This window comes from Onychostruthus taczanowskii, unplaced genomic scaffold (assembly GCF_017590055.1).
Source record: "Onychostruthus taczanowskii isolate IOZ18803 unplaced genomic scaffold, ASM1759005v1 scaffold11, whole genome shotgun sequence".
NCBI classification, from domain to species: Eukaryota; Metazoa; Chordata; class Aves; order Passeriformes; family Passeridae; genus Onychostruthus; species Onychostruthus taczanowskii.
Genome location: NW_024497629.1, coordinates 4020467 through 4041936, shown reverse-complemented (window position 1 = coordinate 4041936; position 21470 = coordinate 4020467). Strand labels below are relative to the sequence as shown.

The window sequence follows — 21470 nt, the reverse complement described above, 5'->3', positions numbered from 1 at the left end:
AAAAGCATTTGACCTGGACATGCTTTGCTTTGCTTGGTTGACAGCGAGGCCAAGAGTTTGCTATTACACACTGACCACAATTTCTATGTCACATCCAAAGTCACTTCTGCCACACTTAGAACCAAATTAATGCCAGAAACACAGTAATCAAGATAGTATGAGCTGCCCAAAGATGCAGTCTCACTGCTTGTGGCAGCTAATTGCAGTTGTGTACCTGCCCTGACAGTTGACTGCTAATTAATAAATTGCGATCATGCTCTGTCAAACATGGCTCCCTCAGACCCTGACTCACAGTATCTCGGGGAGATGCTACACGTCTCTTGGAAGTGGCTTATCAAAATTGGAACAGCTTGCTATCCAAATATACTGAAGTTTTCACTCAAAATTCAAAATCTCATTGTTACACCACACTCATCACTGTGGTATCTGAGTACGGCCATTTCCAGCAGAATTCCAGCTCCAGCTGGATTCCATGAAGAGTCACTCGGACGCAGAGTTAATGGGGCCAGGATCATGCAGCCAGTCCTGCATGGGCTCGTGAGAAGTTGTGGCAGAAGCTGGACTTCAGCTCCCAGTGAATGAGAAAGGGTCTTGTGGCCAAAGGACATTAATTAGGAGATTGCTAAAGCCCTGGGGCTCCACTCCAGAGCACCCACACAAGATGTGTGCCACTGTTCCCTGCTGCTGTGCAAAGTGACCCTGTCTGGCAGGGCAGTGATGGGGGTACTGCTGTTACTGCACAGGTCTTCTGAGACAGGGAGAGACCACACCGATTGCACTGTGTCCTGGGAGTGGATGTGCCCACTGGATTTTGTTTATCCCACAGTGGTGTGAAGTGCACAGCAAAAACAATCTGTTCTACAGCACAGCTCTGTCTGTTTCACAGAAACAAAGTAAGGTAAGAATGTTTGGTCAATGGCCCAAAATGGGGGCAAAAAGGAAACTGAGCTCTGGGTTGAAATGGCTAAAATGTCAACCTAAGTCTCTTGTACTCCTCACCCTGCCCTGGCTCATCCATGGCACATAAGCTGTATTTTTAGCTCTCCAAGCCTCTCAGCCTTTCTTTCCTGGGTCACTTGCAGTCCCAGAGAAACAACTCCCATTATGAGCAAAGACTTTCCCAGGCAAGATGCTTGGCCATTTACAGACCTGCACATGGCCTGACTGATACAGAGATATTGCAGCACTTCTGAAAACAAGATGTTTTCACCAAAACACTCTCTGATAATCAAACAAATCAAAGGGCAACCTAACTGGATCCACAAAAGCAAAACGTGCTGCTGCCAAAGTACTGCTGTTATCTCTGGCATGGCTGGGTCACTGAGACATTTCACAGAAACAAAAATGTATTTCCTGTGTAGACCAAATTAAAATACCTCTGGAGAAATGTTTCTTGTGTTCTAAAGACCTGAAGCTAGAGCTACCCAACTGGCTTGTAAGAAATGAGAATACTTCCCAGGGGTTGATGGAAAGCACCAAGTCTGCTGTACTCATTACATTAGGCTCAGCAGCAGCCTCTGACCTTGCAAATATCTGGCAGGAGAGTGTTGTGCCCTCCCAGAGAGAGGGAGCTGCCTCCCCTGCTGGGAGTGAGCTCTGATAACATTGGAGGGCACTGCAGGATTCCACCCAGGTGTCCTTCCACAGCAGAAGCCACTGGCCTCTCCTGGTCCACACAAAAGGTTTGGAGAAGACAGCACAGTCTGTGAAAGGAAACCTGTACCCCTCCTCCTGGGTCTGACCAAGTTCCACCTGCACACCTGGGTCTGCTTTACTTCACAGGGAGGAGGGCTTTGCTGCCCATGCACAGGTCTCTGGGGACACATGGAGGCTGTGGGTCACTTGCTGCACAGGTAACAAGACTTTGGTTTCCACCTCCTTAATTTTCCATTTTGATATTTTATTTGTTCTCTCTGTTCTCCCTATTATTAGTTCATGTGCTTATACTGCAGGATCTGGCTGTTTTTCTTCCTGTTCTGGCTGGGACAAGGCAGGCGGATGGCTCCCCCAGGTTGGTGAAACATGATAAAAGCAGAGTGGGGACAGAGGCAAGGATGAGAACTCGGTTATTTTGCTCATAACACAATGTGCCTCTTCTCTGCCCTCCAGTCCCACTGACTCATCAGCTCTATATGTGCTCCCACTAGGTTTTGTAGAGAGCAGTTGCCACTCCAGAATTTTTTGGATGAAACTGAATAAACTCTTGCTCCAGGGAAAGTTCTTCCAGCTGGAAATCTATGGTGAGTTACAAGTGGCAGCCCCAAATAACATGGAGCTGGGGAATCACCTAAGTGATCCCAGAGTCTGTGATGTGGATGCTGCTGCCATCTATTGATAACTGGTAGCTCACCCAAGGACCCTGCAGCACATCCTTGTCACCCTGAGCCAGCCTCTCCCTCCTCAATTTGGCCACTACGCCTGCAGAGGAGCAGAGCTACAGCCACAGCCCCCTCTGCCCTGTGCTGCTACGGGGCTGGGAAAGGACAAAGGATGGTCTGAGGAGCAAGGACTGACATTTGGCTTTCATTCTTTTCTCTGCTGAGCCCTTACCCATGTCTAGCAAGGAAAACAAAGGCAACGTTAAAGATTGGATGTGTCCCGAACAGCATAATGACAACAGCAGTGTAGGCTGGGTAATACTCAGAAAACACACTCTCAATGAGAGCTGAGTGAGTGCTGCAGCAATTAAAGGACTTTGGAGGCCATCTTTAGTTCCTTTTTATTTAACACCACAACAGCATTTAAATACCACTATTCAGATTGGACAAAGGGGTTCCATTTTTTGCAGAAAACAAAAATCTTCAGAACCAAAATGAAAACCAGAAAATGTTCACATCAGATTGTAAAAAGTATGTGATTTCACCCCAAACCTAATTAATTCCTCTTGAGATCAGTGCACTCTTTTCTGGGTTAAGTTTTTTTTCATTTGATTTGGAGGCAGAACTGAAAAAATCAAGTACGGAAAGGGTGTGGGCAGAAGGGATAGCATTTATGAGAGTAACTGATACTGCTGGAAAAAACAGACCAGCCTTCAGGCACAAAATGCTGTTTGTTTCTTCCAGCTCTATCAGCTGGTCTCATAAAAGCTATTCCTTCTTCTTCCAAAATTATTCCCACTTATCTCCTGAGCCTATCCTGCCTGCAGGCATCCATCTACTGAAACAGCAGTTCTAGAACTGACCAACACTTAGGCATGACAGACAAATCTAGAAATTGCAGTGGCAGCTAGTTAAACCCTATCTATTTGTACAGATTCTTGTGTCTAACCCAAGACTAAAATAGTTCCTTAATCAGAGGGCAGATGATTAACAAAATATGATGTTATTAGTTCTACCATCATCAAGAGCTGAGCACAGCCAGTCCCTGTCCTGTCTCTTGTTGGCTTCCCCACAGGCCTCACAGCACACAGAGAGAAGCAGAAAACCTGATCAATATGTAAAAGTGCCCACCCAAAACAGGTCTGTGACCACATCCTTTGAGCAGAGTGAGCAGCAGATTATCCCAACTTGATGATTTTTAGAAACAGATGGGTTTAATAGCCCATAACTTTTCCAGAGGCCAAAATCAAGGAGAGAGAAATGTAGGTGACGCTTCAGAGAAACTCTCCATAATAGCACTTCAAAGTGGCAATGGCACAAGCTTCTCAATGCAAGGAAACAGGCATTGAAGTGCACATGGTGTGTGTGAGCTTGAGTCATGCCAAACTGTCTCATGCAGTCCTACACATGCCAGCACAGTGTCACCAGCTCCTTAGCAGCACACGTCACTGGAGAGCACCCAGCCCACGTGGAGAAACGCTGCATGAGAGGGCCTCAGCACCACTCTGCCCCAGGACTTGCCTTGAGCTTTACATCCCACATATCCTTCCCTTTTTCTGCAGATCCTCATTCTGGCCCTGTTCTGCTGGATGAGAAATTAGCATCTCGCTGTGGCTATGTCCTGTCAGAAGACGTGTGGGGCAATCCCGTCTTCCGCGCCTCGGCTCTCGGCTGTCACGTGGCCAATGAGGTAAGGCCCAGGCACTTCCAGGCCTTGGAAGCAGCTCAGGCAGTACATCTCCTCCAAAAACACAAGACTGAGATAGTATATGGCATTCTAATGGCATGATTTGAGAATACTGAACTCAAGGAACTAGTGTTGGGAGTGTAGTGTGGAAATGAATAGGCAATGGCTCTCTGCTGTGAGGTTTGCCCAGTGTGACTGACATGGGATTTCCTCTCTCCATGGAATGACACTTATCCTAATGCTGCTGAGTAGCTGCCAGTTCTCAAGCATATCCTTGTAGCTGCTGATTTGCCAGAGAGTTTCTTGAAAGCCTCTCTGGAAAGAAGTAGGCATCTGCTTGAAAAAGCAATGTTTGCAGTGTGATTCTGGCAGATCATTTCCTGGCTTAATTTGTGTGGTAATGTGCCTTTTAACACATGCCTAGGAACATAGATCACACACGTTTATTAGACCCAGATTTGCCTCACGTAACTTTAGCCATCTGAAAGATAATGTCTAGTCTAAACTAGTTGTTTGCTCTTCCACAATAGTCAATGGAGAGAAGCAGGCATCTCCAGAAGGTGATTCACCCCTTCCAAAAATATGTGTAAAAATGTAGCCTGGATTTCTAATTTCTAAATGTTAGTTGAGATGAAATATACCCAGAACCAGAACAAATCAGAGTAGAAACTTCATTGCTTGTCCATGTTTAGTCTGGTTGGTCCTGGAAGCCCCACAGAAAAAATATGGTAAAACTTTATAGGCAGAGTTAGCTAACAAGAACGGGGGTGTACAGTGTGCTGTGCAATGACCTGGGTTTCCAGGCTGGAAATTTCTCTGTAAAGGTTTTGCCTTCTTCTGTAGAAAAATACACATCTATGTCAGATAGAAGGACAGTCCATGGCTTTGTGTGTGGCTTCTGGGGAGCTGAAGAACCAAAAGGATATTTTTTATTGGACTTAGTCTAGTATTAAACATTAAATAGCATTGTAGATTAGGTCTGAACTACTTAAATCAAAACAAAAGTTCCACTACTTTCTTTGTGTGGAGACACACAGAGTCACAAAGAGGAGAAACATGAATCTCATGGTAAGGTAGGTCAGGTCTGCCCTTGACTGGCTGCTCCTTTATAGTGTGGCAAAAACAGAGCTGAGACAGGGTCTGAGGCAAAGGCTGTGAGTGCTGAGACAATGTCCCTGGCTCAGTAAGACCCTGCATACAAACCATTTCAGACAGGGTGGTATGTTGTAGGAGCTGTTACTGCAGTTCTCAAGCTGTTCTCATCATTATAAAACGCTCTCAGAAAAAGAACACTGGGCTGCACGGTGCCATGCAGCCACTCCTGGAACCTTCCACACCATCTGCTGAATTGCCAGTTTTTCTTCCCAGGCAGATGAGCTGTTTTCACTGACTGTGAACATCAAGGTCTCCTCATTTTCAAGCATGAGGGCAGCTGTCACCTACACCTACCCCATGTACTGCTCCTATGCATCCTGGGCTTCAAGAGAAATTGTGTGTGAAGAAAACTACATGGAGGTAAAAACCTTCCCACTGAAGGCAAGGCTACATCCAAGCTCCCTGCCAGGCACAGCAACCTCCACAAATTCCTGTCAGAAGTTGATTGTACCCCATGTACCAGGCATAACAGAAACCTGATATTTATCAGAGTGTGTAACTGTAGATCTGATTAGTAACACATTTACATGCCATAAATATTTTGTATGCAGCAAAACTCAGTTAACTGTACAGATGAATTAAGGCAAGCCTCTGCAAGCAAATCAACAGAGAGGCTTAAGGCCAAGCTCTTAAGCTCATGAGAGTCCCTCTTGGTTATAAAGTGCTGCAGCAGTGAGAATGTCATCTTCATATCTGAAATAATAAAACCTAGAGTTTGCAGAGCTGCATCTCTGCTGAATCACACAACTCACAGGACGTAACTGTGAGACAGGAGCTGACTCCTGCCAGGTGTGCAATTGGGCTGCTTGGCCTGCTGCCATCGCCTCCACACCAGTGTAGAAATGAGGCAGCAAACAATCCAAATTTCATTGCTTTCTGTGCATGCCTGCAACAGGCAGGAGAAAGAAAGCAGATTTCTCCTGTCAGAACTCAAGGCTGCGCAGTCATGTCTGGGTGTTGCAACACAATGAAACCATGGTACCAGTGTCTTCTGACTGTCCTGTTTCCTTGCCTCACTCTGCAGCACATGTGGGAAGGATTTACACCACAGCACCTGCCTTAGGTACTGGGGACCCTGCATTTTCAGGTTTTCAGCCTGCATGGGAGGAGACAACCAATCCTGTTAATGCCAACAACTGCTTTCCTACACCTCCAATGCAGAGACCCAGGCAAACTAACTTTCATTTTAAGGCCACAAAAATTACTGCTACCAAGAACCTCCATGGAAACATTTTAATTACCTCCAATGAATGCAAACTGATAAATCTTGATAGATACTGTCCCCCATGCCTGTAATAGTACTGAAGATCTGTTTGCTCCCATTGCTCCTAAAGAATCTCCTGTGTCCCCAGGTGTCAGTGAAGACTGATGTCCCAGCAGTTTCAAATGACTACACCGTAGCATGGATGTCAGCACTGCCAGAGGTATGAAGGGGAGTCTTTCCTAACAGTTCCTAGCCTGCCTCTTCTCTCTGCTCTTATGAGTCATTCCTGGGGCATAGCTCCATCTCAGACAAAAAAAGGGAGATGACAAATTTGCCGTCAAGTACTGAAAACCTCTCAAGTATTTTTAGACCTCTAGGCTGCAAAAAGACATTTAGGTGGGAGAACAGAGTCATACACTTGTTCCATTAGTGGAAACTGAGTTCAAGACAAACAAAGGTAGGTGGTTCTTCACACAATGGGTAGTGAAACTGTCAAACTCATCACCAAAAGATGTTGTGGCTGCTAAAATCTTACTTGATCCCAAGGAAAGTCTGGAAAAGTTGACTGAAGAGAAATCCAATAAGACACACAAAATACAAAGAAGGTACAGATAGCTCAGGAGTCACTGAGATGAAAAATATTTGAGACTGGAAAGAATGAGTGGAAAATTATGACAGGAGCATCTATCTTATGAGGAAAAGCTGAGGGAGTTGGGCCTGTTTAGACTGGGAAAGATTAGGAGAGGATCTTAGTACAAGTATCTGAAGGAAGGGTGTCAAGAGGATGAAGAGGTTCTCCTCAGTGGTGCCCAGCAGTAGGACAAGAGAGCAGACAGAAACTGATCCACTGGAAGTTCCACCTGAATGTGAGTAAGAATGAAACAGATTGCTTAAAGAAGGTGTGGAGTCTCATCTGGAAAAATTCAAAAGCTGCCTGGACACAATCCTGAGTACCACGCTCATGGGGAACCTGCTTAAGCAGGGAGGTTGGACTAGATGGCCTCCAGTGGTTCCTTCCAGCCTTAACCATTGTGTGATTCTGTCAAATACATATGCTTGTCCCATGTTTCTCATGTCTTACTTGCTCCTGATGCCCATTTTCCTTTTGACTGTGCTCCCATATGGCCATCACTGCAGGGGACTGTGTTCTAGGCCAGTACAGGCATTGCTCTCTTCTTATGTTTAACACAGTATGGCTACACACTGCAAATGGTAGTCTGTCATTTGGTCCCTGGACTGCTCCAGCAGTCAATAGACATGGGGACAATCAGTTTCTTAACAACACATATTTTCTCCACAGTGGATTTGTACAAGGCCACCTGTCTACATTTCTTCCAGGGCTGCTAGAAGAGTATCCCTACAGATGCCTTAAAGAGCTCTAGAATTCCTTATCTTTACATATTCATACATATATATATATATATATATATATACACACATATATATCTCAAGGGTATTTCTTGCCTGAGATGACCTCCTAGTGTGATTTCAGTTACTCCCACTTCTAGCAGGAAAACAGGCACTACAGTATCACTACTCAGCTTTTTAAGAGACATGGAACTGATATAGCTCATCTCTCTCTTGCAGACTCAAAATGTTGCATACCAGCAATGGCAACTGATGTTTGTTTCTCCATCAGGGAGAAAGAGAATAACAGTAAGTGATGCAGTAAAACTGGGCTACAGCTTCAATAACAGCCTGTCCCGAGTGTACCTGCGAGCGCCCTACCACAGCAACGAGTCTGATGTCAGCGTGGTGAGTTGCTGATCCCAGCCACACACAAAGCTCTGCTGTTCTCACTGTCTCTCCAGAACATCAGCTCTCTTTTTCTGCCTGGGCTCAAACAGGTCAGTGGTGTAAATATGAACATGATCACTTCCACTTCCATGTACAGGCAGCGGTGGCTGCTATTGCTGATTGACACAACGGTCTCCTGTCCTGTTGGTAAGGATCTCTTCCTTCTGCACTAAAAATAACCACCGAAGGAGGTAGTAGAAAACACAGTCTTCCCATTCTCACTAAGAGAAGAGGTTTACAAGCTTCCCTCAGAACAACATGAGCTAAGAGTCTGTGGCTTTAGTCCTGGACACAGTCCCTGCTGTGACACTATATTATTTGTGTTCCCAGTGCAGTGTCATGTCTCTGGTTTCTCAAATCCCCACATTAGATGCAGGGAACTGGAAACAAGCAAAACTATAGAAGAGCCAGGGAGCCTCCCCTGGACTAATCCCACAGCCTTGGCTCTTTTTTTTCCATACTATTCCATGCAAGGCATACAGCTCTGCATCCTTGAAACTCACATAATCCTTTTCTCTGGAGAGGCAGGACTGGCCTGGCTTTTTCCAGAGAAGTGGTGGCTGCACCTGGCTCTCACAGCCATTAATAATCTCACAAAGATTATTAATTTGAACAAGTGATGAGGAAGCACAAGGTTTTAAGTTGACGAGACCTTGAAGCCAGTATTTCAAGAAGGTCCAAACAGGTTGCTCTGTGCCCTCTTCCTTCTGCCAGTAAGCCCTGGGACAACAGAGCAGGTAGCTGGGAGCACAGCTGCCACTCTTCTGAATAAATTTTTACCTCCAGTTCTTCTGAATAAATTAATTATTCACCTGAAATTGATTCAGGTCTGCTTCGAGCACCAGGGTCTCTGTGACAAAATAGCCATCATTTGGCTAATATCCTACAAGGTGTTGCATCAGTGAAAGCTGTAGAGATATCCTGGTGAAATGGAATCAGGGAAAGGCAGAGACAGGACTGAGTGGTAACTCAAATTGCCCCTTTTCTGGAACTGTCTATCTAACTCCACAGATGGCATCACCTTCACCGATACCACGCTAACATGGACCGTGCCAAGAGTTATCCCCACACTAGTGGTCCAGGAATCCACCTTTCTGTCTAAAAGCATTGTAATGGGAGTGGATGATCAAGTCATAGTGAATCCAGAGGAGATGAACTACTTACTGGAGTACAACAAGACACACATCAGAATAACCATCCCTACTGGAGCAGAAGGAGGCAAGCTAGAGGTGAGTACAGACCTGGCACACACAAATACATTTGAGGGCCTGTACTACAGGTGTTTCCCAATCATGACAAATCCAAATACTGATTGACTGCTGCTAAAAATTTGCAGATACAATAAATATTTGAAGAGCTAGATGCTTCTCTAAGTTAGTGCTTTGAAAGCACTTACTCAGAAACTAGGAATTTAAAATGACAAAACACGGTGGAAGCAAGAGGTTGCCTTTTGCTAATAATCTATAAGACATACTAATACATTAAGAGTGAAGGGATTTCTGGACATTGGAATTTAATTGTCTCTGTTGTTCAATAATTAAACTAGTCCTGGTAAACTTCTTGCCTAGCTCAATGAGTAATTTCCCTGCCAATTTCCAAGACAGCATGATTTAGCAAGGGACAGGTTCTCTGCATGTTGTTGGGGTGCAGTCACCTGCTTTGAACATAGTTTATTCCTCATCAATATATAATTTACAGATACAGAGGCAATGTCATAAGGAATGTTCAGTAGAACAGAAGAGAATAGTTTGGGATAGATGGCACTTTTAAAGACAATTTACTCCAGACTCCACTGCCATGGGCAGAAACATCTTTCACTAGATCAAGTTACTCAAAACTCCACCCAACTTGAACAACTAGAAAGGAGTTGGCAATATTCCTCAAGATGGCACTGGTGTGATTTTTACTTATCCCCTTCTTGAGTTCCCTATTTGTGTAACAGACAGAACAAGAGACTGGTAATACAGGGATGGTAAAAAAAAAAAAAAAACAAAACAAATGTGGTGATGTGATAAACTTAATGAGGACACCCCTGATACTTCCTTGTTAAAGATCTGAGCAGTATCTGAGCCACACATGGACCAGACTAATGGGCCAAACTACCAAACAAACAAGCAAAATCTCCTAGCAAAATCCATCCCAGGCTGTACTAGAATACCATTTGCTCTTCCTAGTGTGAGAATTTTAACCATATTCAGTCAAATCTTCATTAAGCTACTGAGAATTAAGACTTAATCACACATTTTACCTGCTAGAGCTCCATATCTGGTGGTGTCTATGGAGTCATTTACTGCATTGACCTGTTTCTGGAGCACACGTGGACGGATGCAGATTGGCAAACCACGAAGTATACAGTCATCAAATCCATCACCACACCTTTCATGCCACAAATACCAACTGTTACCAACAGTAAGTCTTTCCTCTCATTGACTCTTACTAATCTTCTGCTGTGCTATACATTGCTCCACCCAACCTATGCCACACATCTACATTCACCAGAATGTTCTCAACTCCCACTTACAATTTTCTAGGCAAAGTCAAGATTCAAGTGTTATATTCAAACAAACAAACAAAACAAAACAAAGAAAAGCCCTTTAGTCTTAACTTATAAGTTGCTGATAAAAATGTAAACATTCCTTTCGTGTTAATACCTGGATTTTTCCAATGAGCACTGGAATAAAGATGTAGTGATGTGCAGTTATCACACTGGGAAGAACTGTCTAAGGACAGCAGTCGTTGATGGTATTTTCTCCCCCAAACTGCCTGCATTTGATACCTTGGGAGCACACTGAAATCAATGTGCCACCCAGTGCTGCAGTCATGGTTTTTAAATTTTATTTCCCGATGCATTAAGGCACTAATGATTCTTGGAATTGTCTGGATAAGTGATATAAAAAGAAAAAGGAGCCTCTTACCATACATTATGATATTTTTTTCAAATTTTATGTAGCTGAACTAGATTCTAGATTTCTTTAAAGGTATTGCACATCATAGTGCACCTCTAGAAAGTCACTGAACCCACTTTATAGAAAGTTCTATGTATTTGTTGTTAATCCCTTGCATCTTGAAGCAATTCTCATGTACTCAAGAGGATTTCAGATCTGACTAGAACACAAACACTCATTAATCAGAGCCATTAAAGAGATGGCTGTTGGCTAAGTTTCCTGGAATTTGAATGCGAGGCCACCCCAACGTCTTCCTTATTTGATCCACATCAGCAGTAATTTGATGCTCTCTCCCTGCAGACACTGTGCCAGAGGAACGGCTATTTAATCTTGCATTTGGACACTTTCTTCCCGATGTCTCTCTGGTGGCAATCACAGTAGGAAATGTGCCATTTTCCCTGAGGGAAGCACAGCACCACGGCTTCAAGATTTATGAAACTCCCTTTTCTAATGGAACAAAAGCATTTATCCTGGAAGTCTCTTTTGATGATCCATATGTTCTGAAAGAGGTAGGATACAGCAGGTCACTTCAGCAGCAGAGTGCAGGAGGTGGGGCAGTCCCTTTGCAAAGCATGGTCCAGCTTTTATCCACCATCAACTGTTCCTTGATCATAAAGGTGTCAATGAGTCTGAGATCATCTGAGTTAAGATTAGAGGCTTTTATGTCCCCACCTTGCTCTCCATAGATCTCTAGGAGATCAGCATCAAGTGTAATTAGATGGGATGAAATGTTACTTCCTGTAGCGCCTGTCAGCATGGCTAATGTCCAGGTGCACACACAACAGGAAGAGGTTTGTCAAGTCTGTATTAGATGCTGCCCTTTGAAACAGGAGTGTCTTGGAAAAATAAATTGATTATTGCAATGCTGGCAAATACCAGTTTCAAAAATACAGTAACTCCTGAACCCACTGTTTGACTGCTGGCACAGGCCATGCCCCGTGTGAGCATGCTACAGGCAGGCTCAGGGTACTCTAAATGTAATTTTGTTAAGCTTCAGACCATTTGTAATCCAAATATTTGTAAAAGGTATATACTCACAGAGGGATTTCAACCTCACATTTCAGTGGGAGGATGCATAACAGCAAGTCATCTACAACTCTTTCAATCAAACCACTAAAGGGCTGTGATGCTGTTACAAGGAATAACATTGTGAACACACAGGATTTCTGCAGATAGTCTTCAGGCTGCAGTCAAACCACAGCCAAATTGCATTAAGGATCAACGCAAGAAAAGAAAAATCTAGAAGTATTTCTTTCAGGTTGAGCACCAGGTTTTGCTTTGGGAGCACTTTCAGTGAAGGAAAAGAGGATATTGAGAGGGAACTCTCACAGCATCTCCTCACATCTTCTGTTCAACCATCACTTACTCTCCTGGTTTCAGCCCACGCTCTGACTAAAGAAGAATAAGGATTTGGATCTGGATCTCCCTCTATGAGCTCTTTCACCACTGGGCTACAGAGGAACCACCACTGTGTTCACTTCTGTCTTCATTTTCTGAAAAGGCACAACATTCTCCACGTTTATGTTTGGCTGAAAGAGCTGTTGAATCCAGGCCAGATTTCTGAATAGCTTTAGGCCAGCTGAAGCGATGCTTTTGGAACCTGAGCTATTTGCAGGGGAGAGGAGGGTGTTGGAATAATTATTTAATGTTGTTCAGAATATACATGCCTGCCTATTCTGAAAGCTGCTGCAGCTTTACTCCTCTCTCTTTCAGTATGTGAATAGAAATGAAACAAAATACACCCTCCTGGTCAACTACACCCTTAGCGTGGGTCCGGAGATGACACTCTACTATCATTCAGCAGAGGTGGAGTGTGTGATTGCTGATATTGGTAAGCTTTCCCCTGACATTAACTGGTTTGCATCGACAGCATGGCTGTCATTGAATTCAGTGAGAGCATCAGAGTGAGGGTGAGAGCTTTGGGGAAAACCCCACCCCTGCACAGCTCATTGTTGGTAACAGCCAAGTTGCTGCTCCACTGATGGCAGCTCTTCTGCATACTGGCAAGACAGTCTGCCCTCGAGACACTGACAGCAATAAAACAAGTGTGTAGAAGAAGTTGGCTTGCAAACTTCAGTGTGAACAAGATGCCTCAGAACATGAACATACATCTACTGGCAAAACTTTCAGACATTGCTACAAGTTTCAGTTTGTCCTCAAACACAATTCTGCCTGCACATCCAGGGCAGAACTTAACTGACTCAAAAACATTGCTGTAATCTCCAAAGACAGTATTTCTGTAAGGAGAAATCATCCACTAAGAGCTGTACATAGCAGGTTGCTGAAACAGTCAGGTCTCTTTGGTATTTTCTCAAATTTATTAGATTTTTGCATGCCACAAAGATGACAGTCTCCTCGCTGTCCTATTTTATCTCTGAAATAGCTCTTGGTTCAGCTCAAAGGCTGATCAAAAAATGTATTTACATACATAGCTCAGCTTGCCTTACTGAAACAGGGAACAGTCCTGGAAGTAAGCTGGCAGCCCCTGCTGGAGCAGGACTCCCCTGCTCAGATGTCAGCTGGTACACCCCCGACAACACAGCCAAGCCCTGCAGACAGAGCCAGCATGCACATTGCTGCTGGGGTTTCTCACCTGTGATAGAAATCCCTGCCTGGGCCAAACCTCAGCACTCTAACTTCCTTCATTGCTAACTCTTCATCCCACCTTCTTCCCACAGAAGTACCCGAAGCAGTTGGTTCCTGCGATGAAGAAAACCTGTATCTAACCCTGCCCACTTTTGGCTTGCACCAGTACTGGGAGCTGTACCTTGGTAACAAGCTCCTGAACCGGCACCTTGCCCTCACCAATGGGTACCTTGCAGCCACCAACTCCACACACCTGATCTTGCAAATACCTCTGTTTGCTGGGGGACTCATCTATGAGGTACAGGAGCTGTTCAGCAATGCCTTTTCTAAAGCACATGAGACTGCTTGCTCTCACAGAGTTCTACAGTCACAGTAGTGCCGTGGTATTGCACATATTGGAAAACCTCCAGAGGGAAGGACTCTGAGACAGAGCAAGTAGGACAAGAGGCATTGGACATGGACCCTTATGGTAATGCCATGTATTGTGCAATCTGCAGTCCACACTTGTCTCTAAAAGATATGCACCAAGCCTTCAAAAACAAACTCCTCAGTGTTTTTAGTAAGATGAGGCAAAATATCCCATCTGCACTGAGCCAGAAACAATATTTCAATATATCTTTTATGAAAGAAGCTCTTTTAAAGGAAATTTTGCAGAAAATTAAGGACATGGCAGCAGGGGAAAATTGATGCTGTAATAATTTGAACTATTCTACAATAATCAACCCAAATTTATCTCTGTGGCAGTGACTGATAAATTCATACAAGAAAATTTGTACTTGTAGTTCTGCCCCCATGTAGCTTCAGGCTTAAGGCTTCACACTGATTTAACTCTTGTGACTTGTTAGTAATCAAGTGGCACAAGCTATGGAGCAGAACTTGGTACATGTGGATGATGTACAGGAGATCACAGATCTCTTCCATCTCCTCCTTCACAGGAAGTGTCCTTTCAGAAAATCAAAGCAAGGTTTGATGTTGCCTTAAGGAAAGTGAGAACTATGGAGACCTTACAGATGTTCTCCATTAGCTGCAGTTTTAATTCTTCAGCATTTATAAGTAAGCTATACAACTGATCAATCAATAAAAGATGTGTGATTCTTTCTTGAACTCATAACCAACTCTGTCTTTCTCAGTATGCCATCCAGATGGTACCATAATGGTATCTGCCCAAATGAAGACAGTTCCTGCCATTGACATGAGTAAAACCAAGCTCAGGGACAGCTCCTGCAAGCCTAAGGAGTATAATGAAGCCCATGCCTTCTTCAAGTTCCATGTCACTACCTGTGGCACTTCAGTAAGGGTAAGTCCATGGCCAGAGCAGATACTCCTGCTGGAACTGTCTGCCTCTCCTGCATTTTCCCTTTTGATCCCCTGCCCCAGCTCCTGAGAAGAGTCAATTTACAATGAGCTTCCTATATGCACAGTTTGAAGGTGACCACATTATTTATGAAAATGAAATCTCCTATGAGAAAGAGACTCTTCCAGGACAGAGCATACCAACAATCACAAGAGATCCAGACTACAGGTAGGAGCTGCTGCTCGCTGACACTGCTCACTTCTGTACAGCTGCTGGGAAACAGATGTGAACATAAAAATTGCTGTTTCTTCTATTCTAGACTAACGGTCTTGTGCTACTACCAAGCAAAAGAGACCCTAGTGCTCGGTGCCTTCTCCAGGGACCTGGCCACGTCCCCTTCCTTTGGCTCTGGGACCATGTTCCCACATTCAAATACTGCAGGTGTGAAATTCCCTTCCTCCATTTTTAAACCTCTCTGATTCTTTCCATCCTAAGTTCCCTTGTTAAGACATGCCTTACTTTCACCTAAAGAAGCTCACTAACATTTCCTTCTCTGCAGCTTACAGAAGGGTAAGACAAGCTCTGAATGTAGTTTCAAGAGTGTCCAAAGGTAAATCTCCTTCTACAGAAATCAAAGAATATCCAAGTATGTTTTAGTTTAAATCATATTAAACAACAAAATCCCCTGACATTTTCTCAAGATGAATCCTTCATGGAGTTCTATGGGCCCAGCATGGCAATTCTCAAACAACCCATGGAGCCTGTGTTTCTTGAGGTGGAGCTGAAGGACGAGAGCCCCAGTGCCGAGTTATACCTGGAAAACTGCTGGGTAGCCACATCTCCAGACTTCAACAGCACCCCAAGATGGAACATCACTGTGGATGGGCAAGTATTGTTAAATATCCATCAGCACTCATCAGCAAAGCCCTAATGTCTACTTATATCTGTTGATCTTTCCTCTCAAATAGGTGTGAGATGAATGGCAGTGAGTTTGCTGCAGAGTTCTGCCCGGTACCTGTTAGCCCCAGGGTGAGACACCCTCCTCACTTTAAAAGGCTGGCAGTAAGGACCCTGGCACAGCAACTGGAACAGGTAGGATTGAGTGAAAGGCTCAGCTCCCACTCATGGACCCTATCTGAAGTCTGGATGATGCCCTCAGTCATGTGGTTTAGTTGGAGGTAGCAAGGAGCAGGAAGCTGGACTTGATGATCCATATGGGTCCCTTCTAACCTGGGATATTCTGTGACTTTATGCTTTGAGAAATAGATTTAGGCACCTCACAGACTTAAACCCCAGCCAGCATTCAACTCAACTACCCTAACTGGTGCATAGCTTTAATTCAGTTCTCTTCTTAAATCTCCTCTGCCACCTAGCTGACTTGAGATTGGACAGGCTGGAGTAAACAAAAGCATTTGGTATGTAAATATGATTTTTATATGGTGGTTCTGGCTTTGTGTAGGATCAGATTAATATCACTTCAGCTCAAAATGTCTAGAGGAGAAAAATCAACTTATATGTCCCAATATCCATATGAATTTCAGTTCTGCTGTCACTCATCTGTCCTAGCCAGTCATCCATCTCCTCAGGCATCAGACAAGCAGAGGCATGTGGGTTTGGCCTTAAAGGTCTCTAAGGACTAAGGAGAGCAGAGAAAAACCCAGGACAGTCACCTGAGGGTAATTTGCTCCTTGTGCATCCAGCTGAGTGAGCTGTCTGTCCTGACATGTACTGATAGCAGCCATGGTGTGTTCGCCCTGCCTGGGCAGCTCAAGTAACTGCATCGTTATTTACTCAGCCTTTCACAGGCACCTCAACTCTTGAACTTGCTAGAAATGAACACAATGCAATTCTGGCTTGTGCTGCTTCCTAAGTGTGCAGCTGCAGCAGGCACCAGATTGAGTTCCTCTCTAGTTTTGATACACTGCAGCACGTGAGCGAATTTTAACTTCTCCTGTCCCAGCCTCTCAGTTACCAAACTGCTGAGGGCTTCCTTGACTCCAACTTTAAATTCAAGGCAGGTTCAGCTAGAAGGTGCCACATGGAGGTGGCATAAGTGCCAGAGAAGTATAAGTCTAATCAGATGTAGTTTCTGCAAAAGGCAAGGACAAAATAATGCTCTGCATAGTGAGATTTGATGTGGATCATGTTGTATTTTTTCTTCCTTTCAGATGTATGTGCACTGTTTGGTGGCAGTGTGCTTTCCTACCAACACACAACGTGGCAGCACCTGCAGAGGACAGTGCAGCTCAAGCAGGGAGAGGAAGGGTAGGTTGTGGAGGAGGAAAAGAACCATTGCAATGCACCCCTGACCTGATGTTTCTCAGAGATTTAGGAGCTCTGACTTTGGCATCTGAAATGCCTTGAGCATGGACTGTAAACATGGATGTCACCTTTAAGCATGTATGTGTTCTTTAAAAACTACACAAATACCCTGTGTATCATTCTCAGGCTTTCCAAGTCACCCTTCTGACAGTCTCCAGGGCTATGTCCTTGCTGGACCAGTATGGGCTGTTGCTCCAGATCGAAGACGACACACATAAACTGAATTTGGTAAGAACACCAGGCCCTGTGTACTCTCCCCGAGAGGTCACCATGCTTTGTGACACAAGCGATGCAGAGCCTGTCCTCCAGGACCTCAAAAATAAAAGTTCTGGGACAAGAACAGGGAATGGAGATGGTTTGCAGTCCCATGGTCTCAGCTTGAGCCCATGAGAGAGGGAGGAAGGAGAGCTCCCTGCCAAGCCAAACACAGCTGGTGTGGCTCTGGAGCAGATGCCAGCAACAGAGCAGGGCAGGCTGGACTTGGGCCATAGCAGGCAGTTTTGGAGCCAGGTATTATTTCAACAGGTTTTCAACAGGAGTGCCCCCAGTCTGAGAGAAAACAGATCCAAAATTTTAGAAACAAACACTAAGGCACTAAGGCATGCTGCCATATTCCAAACGCTTTTGAATGGTTCAAATCCTCCAAAGAGTAAGGTTTCTCCTATAGCTTCATCCACCCTTGGACAACCAGAACTGCTGAGCTGTCTGCTCCAGCATCACTCCTCACTTCAGCCAATGTGTGTGTCTCCAACAGCACCTGAAGGCTCTGCTGTGCTGGCTGCTTTCCAAATGGTGCCACTGGACACAGGAGCTACTGCTTCCAGGAACCACCAGAACTATTTGCATGAAGCTTAAATACCAGATGGTGGGACAGCACTGAAAAGTTCTTGAGTCTACTAACAGGATCAGTAAATCTTGCAACCTGTTGCCTCTCTGAAGTGGCTACAGAAAAAACTTAGCAGAAAATGACCCAAGGCTGCAAAATAACACTTAGTGTCTCTTCCAGATGCTCAAATATGGACTTGCAGATCACTAAAATTATTCCAGCCCTGATTATGGCTGCTTCTTGTAATACTTCATAAAGTGACTGCCAATCCTCCCATCTGAATGTAAAGTGCAAATCTGAAAAGTCAAATAAAAATACACCAGAGCAATGTAAGCACAGAACATCTCCTTGCTAATGCGCAAGAGCAGCCATCTGCTGTACCAGCACTGGCTTCAAAGAGCCAAGCAATCACTGCCAGCACCCCTCCAGCTTGCAGCACTAGGGCACACACTTCTTCCCACTAATGCAGAGCTTTGTCTGTATCATGACATCAACCTGACCTTCCTGGAAACCTGTTAGTTCTTCATTTTCCTCTCACCTGCCTCTGTAAGGAAAAAGCTAACTCTACAAATTGTGAGTAGATGGATACTGTAGTATGAGCAAAAATGACACCTGGTATTTTTTGTTTATGTGCACACAGAAAGTTTGCTTTTTTTGTTTTAATTCTTATTAATTTTTTGAGATCAAGTACAAACCTGACACATGACCACCTGTAATCACTCTCAGGATGTGCCTGCAGTGTACCTGCAGGTGTGGCTGCAGCACATGCAGATGTTCACCAGCGGTGCAGAGGGGGCAGATGGCACACTCGTGCTGACAGCACACTCGTGTGCAGTCTCCAGAGGGTTTCCCAGCTCCTGCAGCCCCTGCCTCCCCAGCCTGCCTGGTCAGTGCACACACGTGGCCCACTTCCCAAAAGCTGCAGTCTTGCCTGACATGATTGCTGAATAGATGCCCTCTTAAAGCTGTACCTGCTGAAGGAGTAAGATCTGTGAAAAGGAATGGGAGGGCGCTGTGACCCCAGGGCCCCCCAGCAGCTGCCTGGGTGCTGCCTTCCTCTGCTGCATGAGCAGTGCACTCTGCTGTCCACAGCCCACACTGCAGAGCCCAGCGGCTGCATTTGCCATGCATGTATTTGCCAGGGCAGCACACTCCCTGTTTTCAACAACAGCAGCAAATTTATAAGTTTAGGTTAACTTTCTATTAATCTGAAAAGCAGTCCTCTAGAAATCTGTAGACTAGGATGAAGGGAAAATAATAATGACCAAATGCTAGCTCTTCTCAGCACTCTCAGACCACAGAGGTGAGCACCAGGTCTGGTCTGGTGTAACTGAGGTTCACTTTGACTTGCAGCTTTGCAGAGTATATTTAGATAAACTTGTCTGCAATAAGTGGGCTATCCCAGATCCTCCCCGTTTGCCCTGGAAAACCAGGAAAAGGTGCAGCAGCATTCCATACCCTTCCTCCACCACCTGATAGATGAAGAGACTTTTCTCTTCCACATACATTGGAAGGGAGATGGAAAAGGAGAGACAGACTTGCATTCCCATTTCAGCAGGGATTTCAGGTTTCCCCCTTCCCAAAGACAAGCCAGAGCAATTCCAGTCCTTGGTCTCTTTCTCCTACCTTGGTTGCTGTTCATGGTGTAGATGATGATTTTCACACCAAATCTCACAGTGTGCTGGGTTAGGCATTCCCTGTTTACCTTTGAGGATGTCTTCCCCAAGGTGTGATTCAGCCACGCTATTGCACAGGTGCACTGCTCTGCACCTCTGTTCTTCTGGGATTATTCCTACCTCTCAGGTGTTGCAGAGGGAATCTCAGCACCTAACTCTTGTCCTAGATTGCAGTTTTCAGGCCTATGGGCTTAAATTGCTCCTTGGATTAGCTTTCAGGAGCCACTCTGGTCATACCACTGTAGTTGAACAAGCCTTCATTATTCAGCCAAAGTGGAGAAAAGGAATTGGGAGAGAAGTTATTTTTAAAGTACAGAGTCACACCAGAGTCCCCCTGCTGGGGAGTCCCCAGCCTGGAAAGCACTGACCAGCCTTTCCCATAGCAACAGGAGTTAGGCTGAAACCTACTGCTGTGAACTGGGACACAGCTGGACCAGCTGTTCCTTGCTGGGAGACAAGGATGTCCTCCAGGCCCAGTTCACATGCTCCTTGTACAACACAAACATGAGTGATAAAAGAACTGATCCCCATGAGCTGTAGGAAGCAATGCTCTGGACTGCATCCAATCCCTCCCTGCTCATGCACTAAGGGGATCCTACAAGGAGAATCTTGGAAATAATCTTAGGAAATAGACCAGCATTCAGCTCAAATGGTCACAACATTCTGGAAGTGGGGCTTCCAACTTGACCAGATCTCTCAGCAAACTGCTTTCATACACAGCAACCAGACCTTCCATTCTGCATGAAAGCCACTGGCTGAGGTCAATCTGTTTCACTGATCCAACCCATGTCTCTGTTAAAATGATGAGGCAGATGAACATCTGCTGACATAAAAGAATTTTGGATATTATCCTCCCACTAGCAATCTTCAGTTTTGAATATTGTTTTTGCTTCTCTGAATCCTTCCCCTCCTGACAGGCAACAGAGAGCATGACCTGCATAGCTGAGCTTGACTGAGATAGAGGTGTTCAATCCCCACAAAACTGGAATAGTGCACCTTTCTCTCCCCAGTCACTTTTTAACAAGGTTAATTACTAGACGGGAAGTGCACAGTGCAGCCCTCACTTGCAGCAGCCCAAGGGTTTCAGGTTTTCCATGCTGACCAAAGCTCCCTTGCTCACTCAGAAGGCAGGCATCTGGAAGAGGGGCTTATTCTGGCTACCTGACAACCAAACCCTGTGGCCTCAATGTGCTTCAGCTTTCCACTTGGACAGGCTCTCCTTGTTCCCCATGCTGCACTCACACTAAACATGCATGAAACCCTTCTCACACTGCTCGGTGCCCTGCTAACCTTGGCATTCTGTCAGCTTTTCCCACCTTTCTGCACAAGCAAGGGAAAGGCCTTGCAGCACAGATAGTTGCATGACAACTCCTCCTCCCATGTTTCAGTAGGACAAATGGAGTCCTAGGGAAAAGCACAGGATGATGATGTTACTCTTTGCCTTGCTCTGTAAGGCAGTGATGTTATTCTTTGAGATTCTGTAACATATTATGGAATTCACAGGGTTTTTCCTACATTTAGAGGTAAATCATCAGGTGAGAACAGTTACTCATTGCCAAATTAACCATGCCTACAGGGAACAAGCCAAGCAGAGGGGCTGCCAGTGACAGCTGTGGAAGGAAAGTCAAGGGCTTGGGAGAGTAGGTTTATAGGTAGGAAA

At 44.9% G+C, this 21470-nt stretch overlaps 1 protein-coding gene across 1 annotated transcript; it reads left to right on the top strand.

Annotated features, from left to right (window-relative positions):
- The first annotated feature begins 1953 nt into the window (after nt 1-1953).
- On the top strand, nt 1954-17698 carry LOC121344252. The gene is made up of 19 exons (XM_041420052.1): nt 1954-2011; nt 2148-2240; nt 3881-4008; nt 5374-5520; nt 6513-6584; nt 7952-8119; nt 8212-8308; nt 9173-9390; nt 10417-10570; nt 11407-11615; nt 12820-12937; nt 13785-13990; nt 14050-14161; nt 14823-14989; nt 15114-15214; nt 15306-15427; nt 15688-15871; nt 15955-16078; nt 17435-17698. The coding sequence occupies exons 1-19, from the start codon at nt 1999-2001 to the stop codon at nt 17696-17698; spliced, it is 2697 nt and encodes an 898-aa protein (XP_041275986.1). The 5' UTR covers nt 1954-1998.
- Nucleotides 17699-21470: the final 3772 nt, after the last annotated feature.

Coding starts and splice junctions, on each gene's coding strand:
- LOC121344252 (XM_041420052.1), top strand. Junction 13,991..14,049: donor CTGGGGGACTCATCTATGAG/GTACAGGAGCTG, acceptor TTGCTCTCACAG/AGTTCTACAGTCACAGTAGT. Junction 14,990..15,113: donor CCTGTGGCACTTCAGTAAGG/GTAAGTCCATGG, acceptor CTATATGCACAG/TTTGAAGGTGACCACATTAT.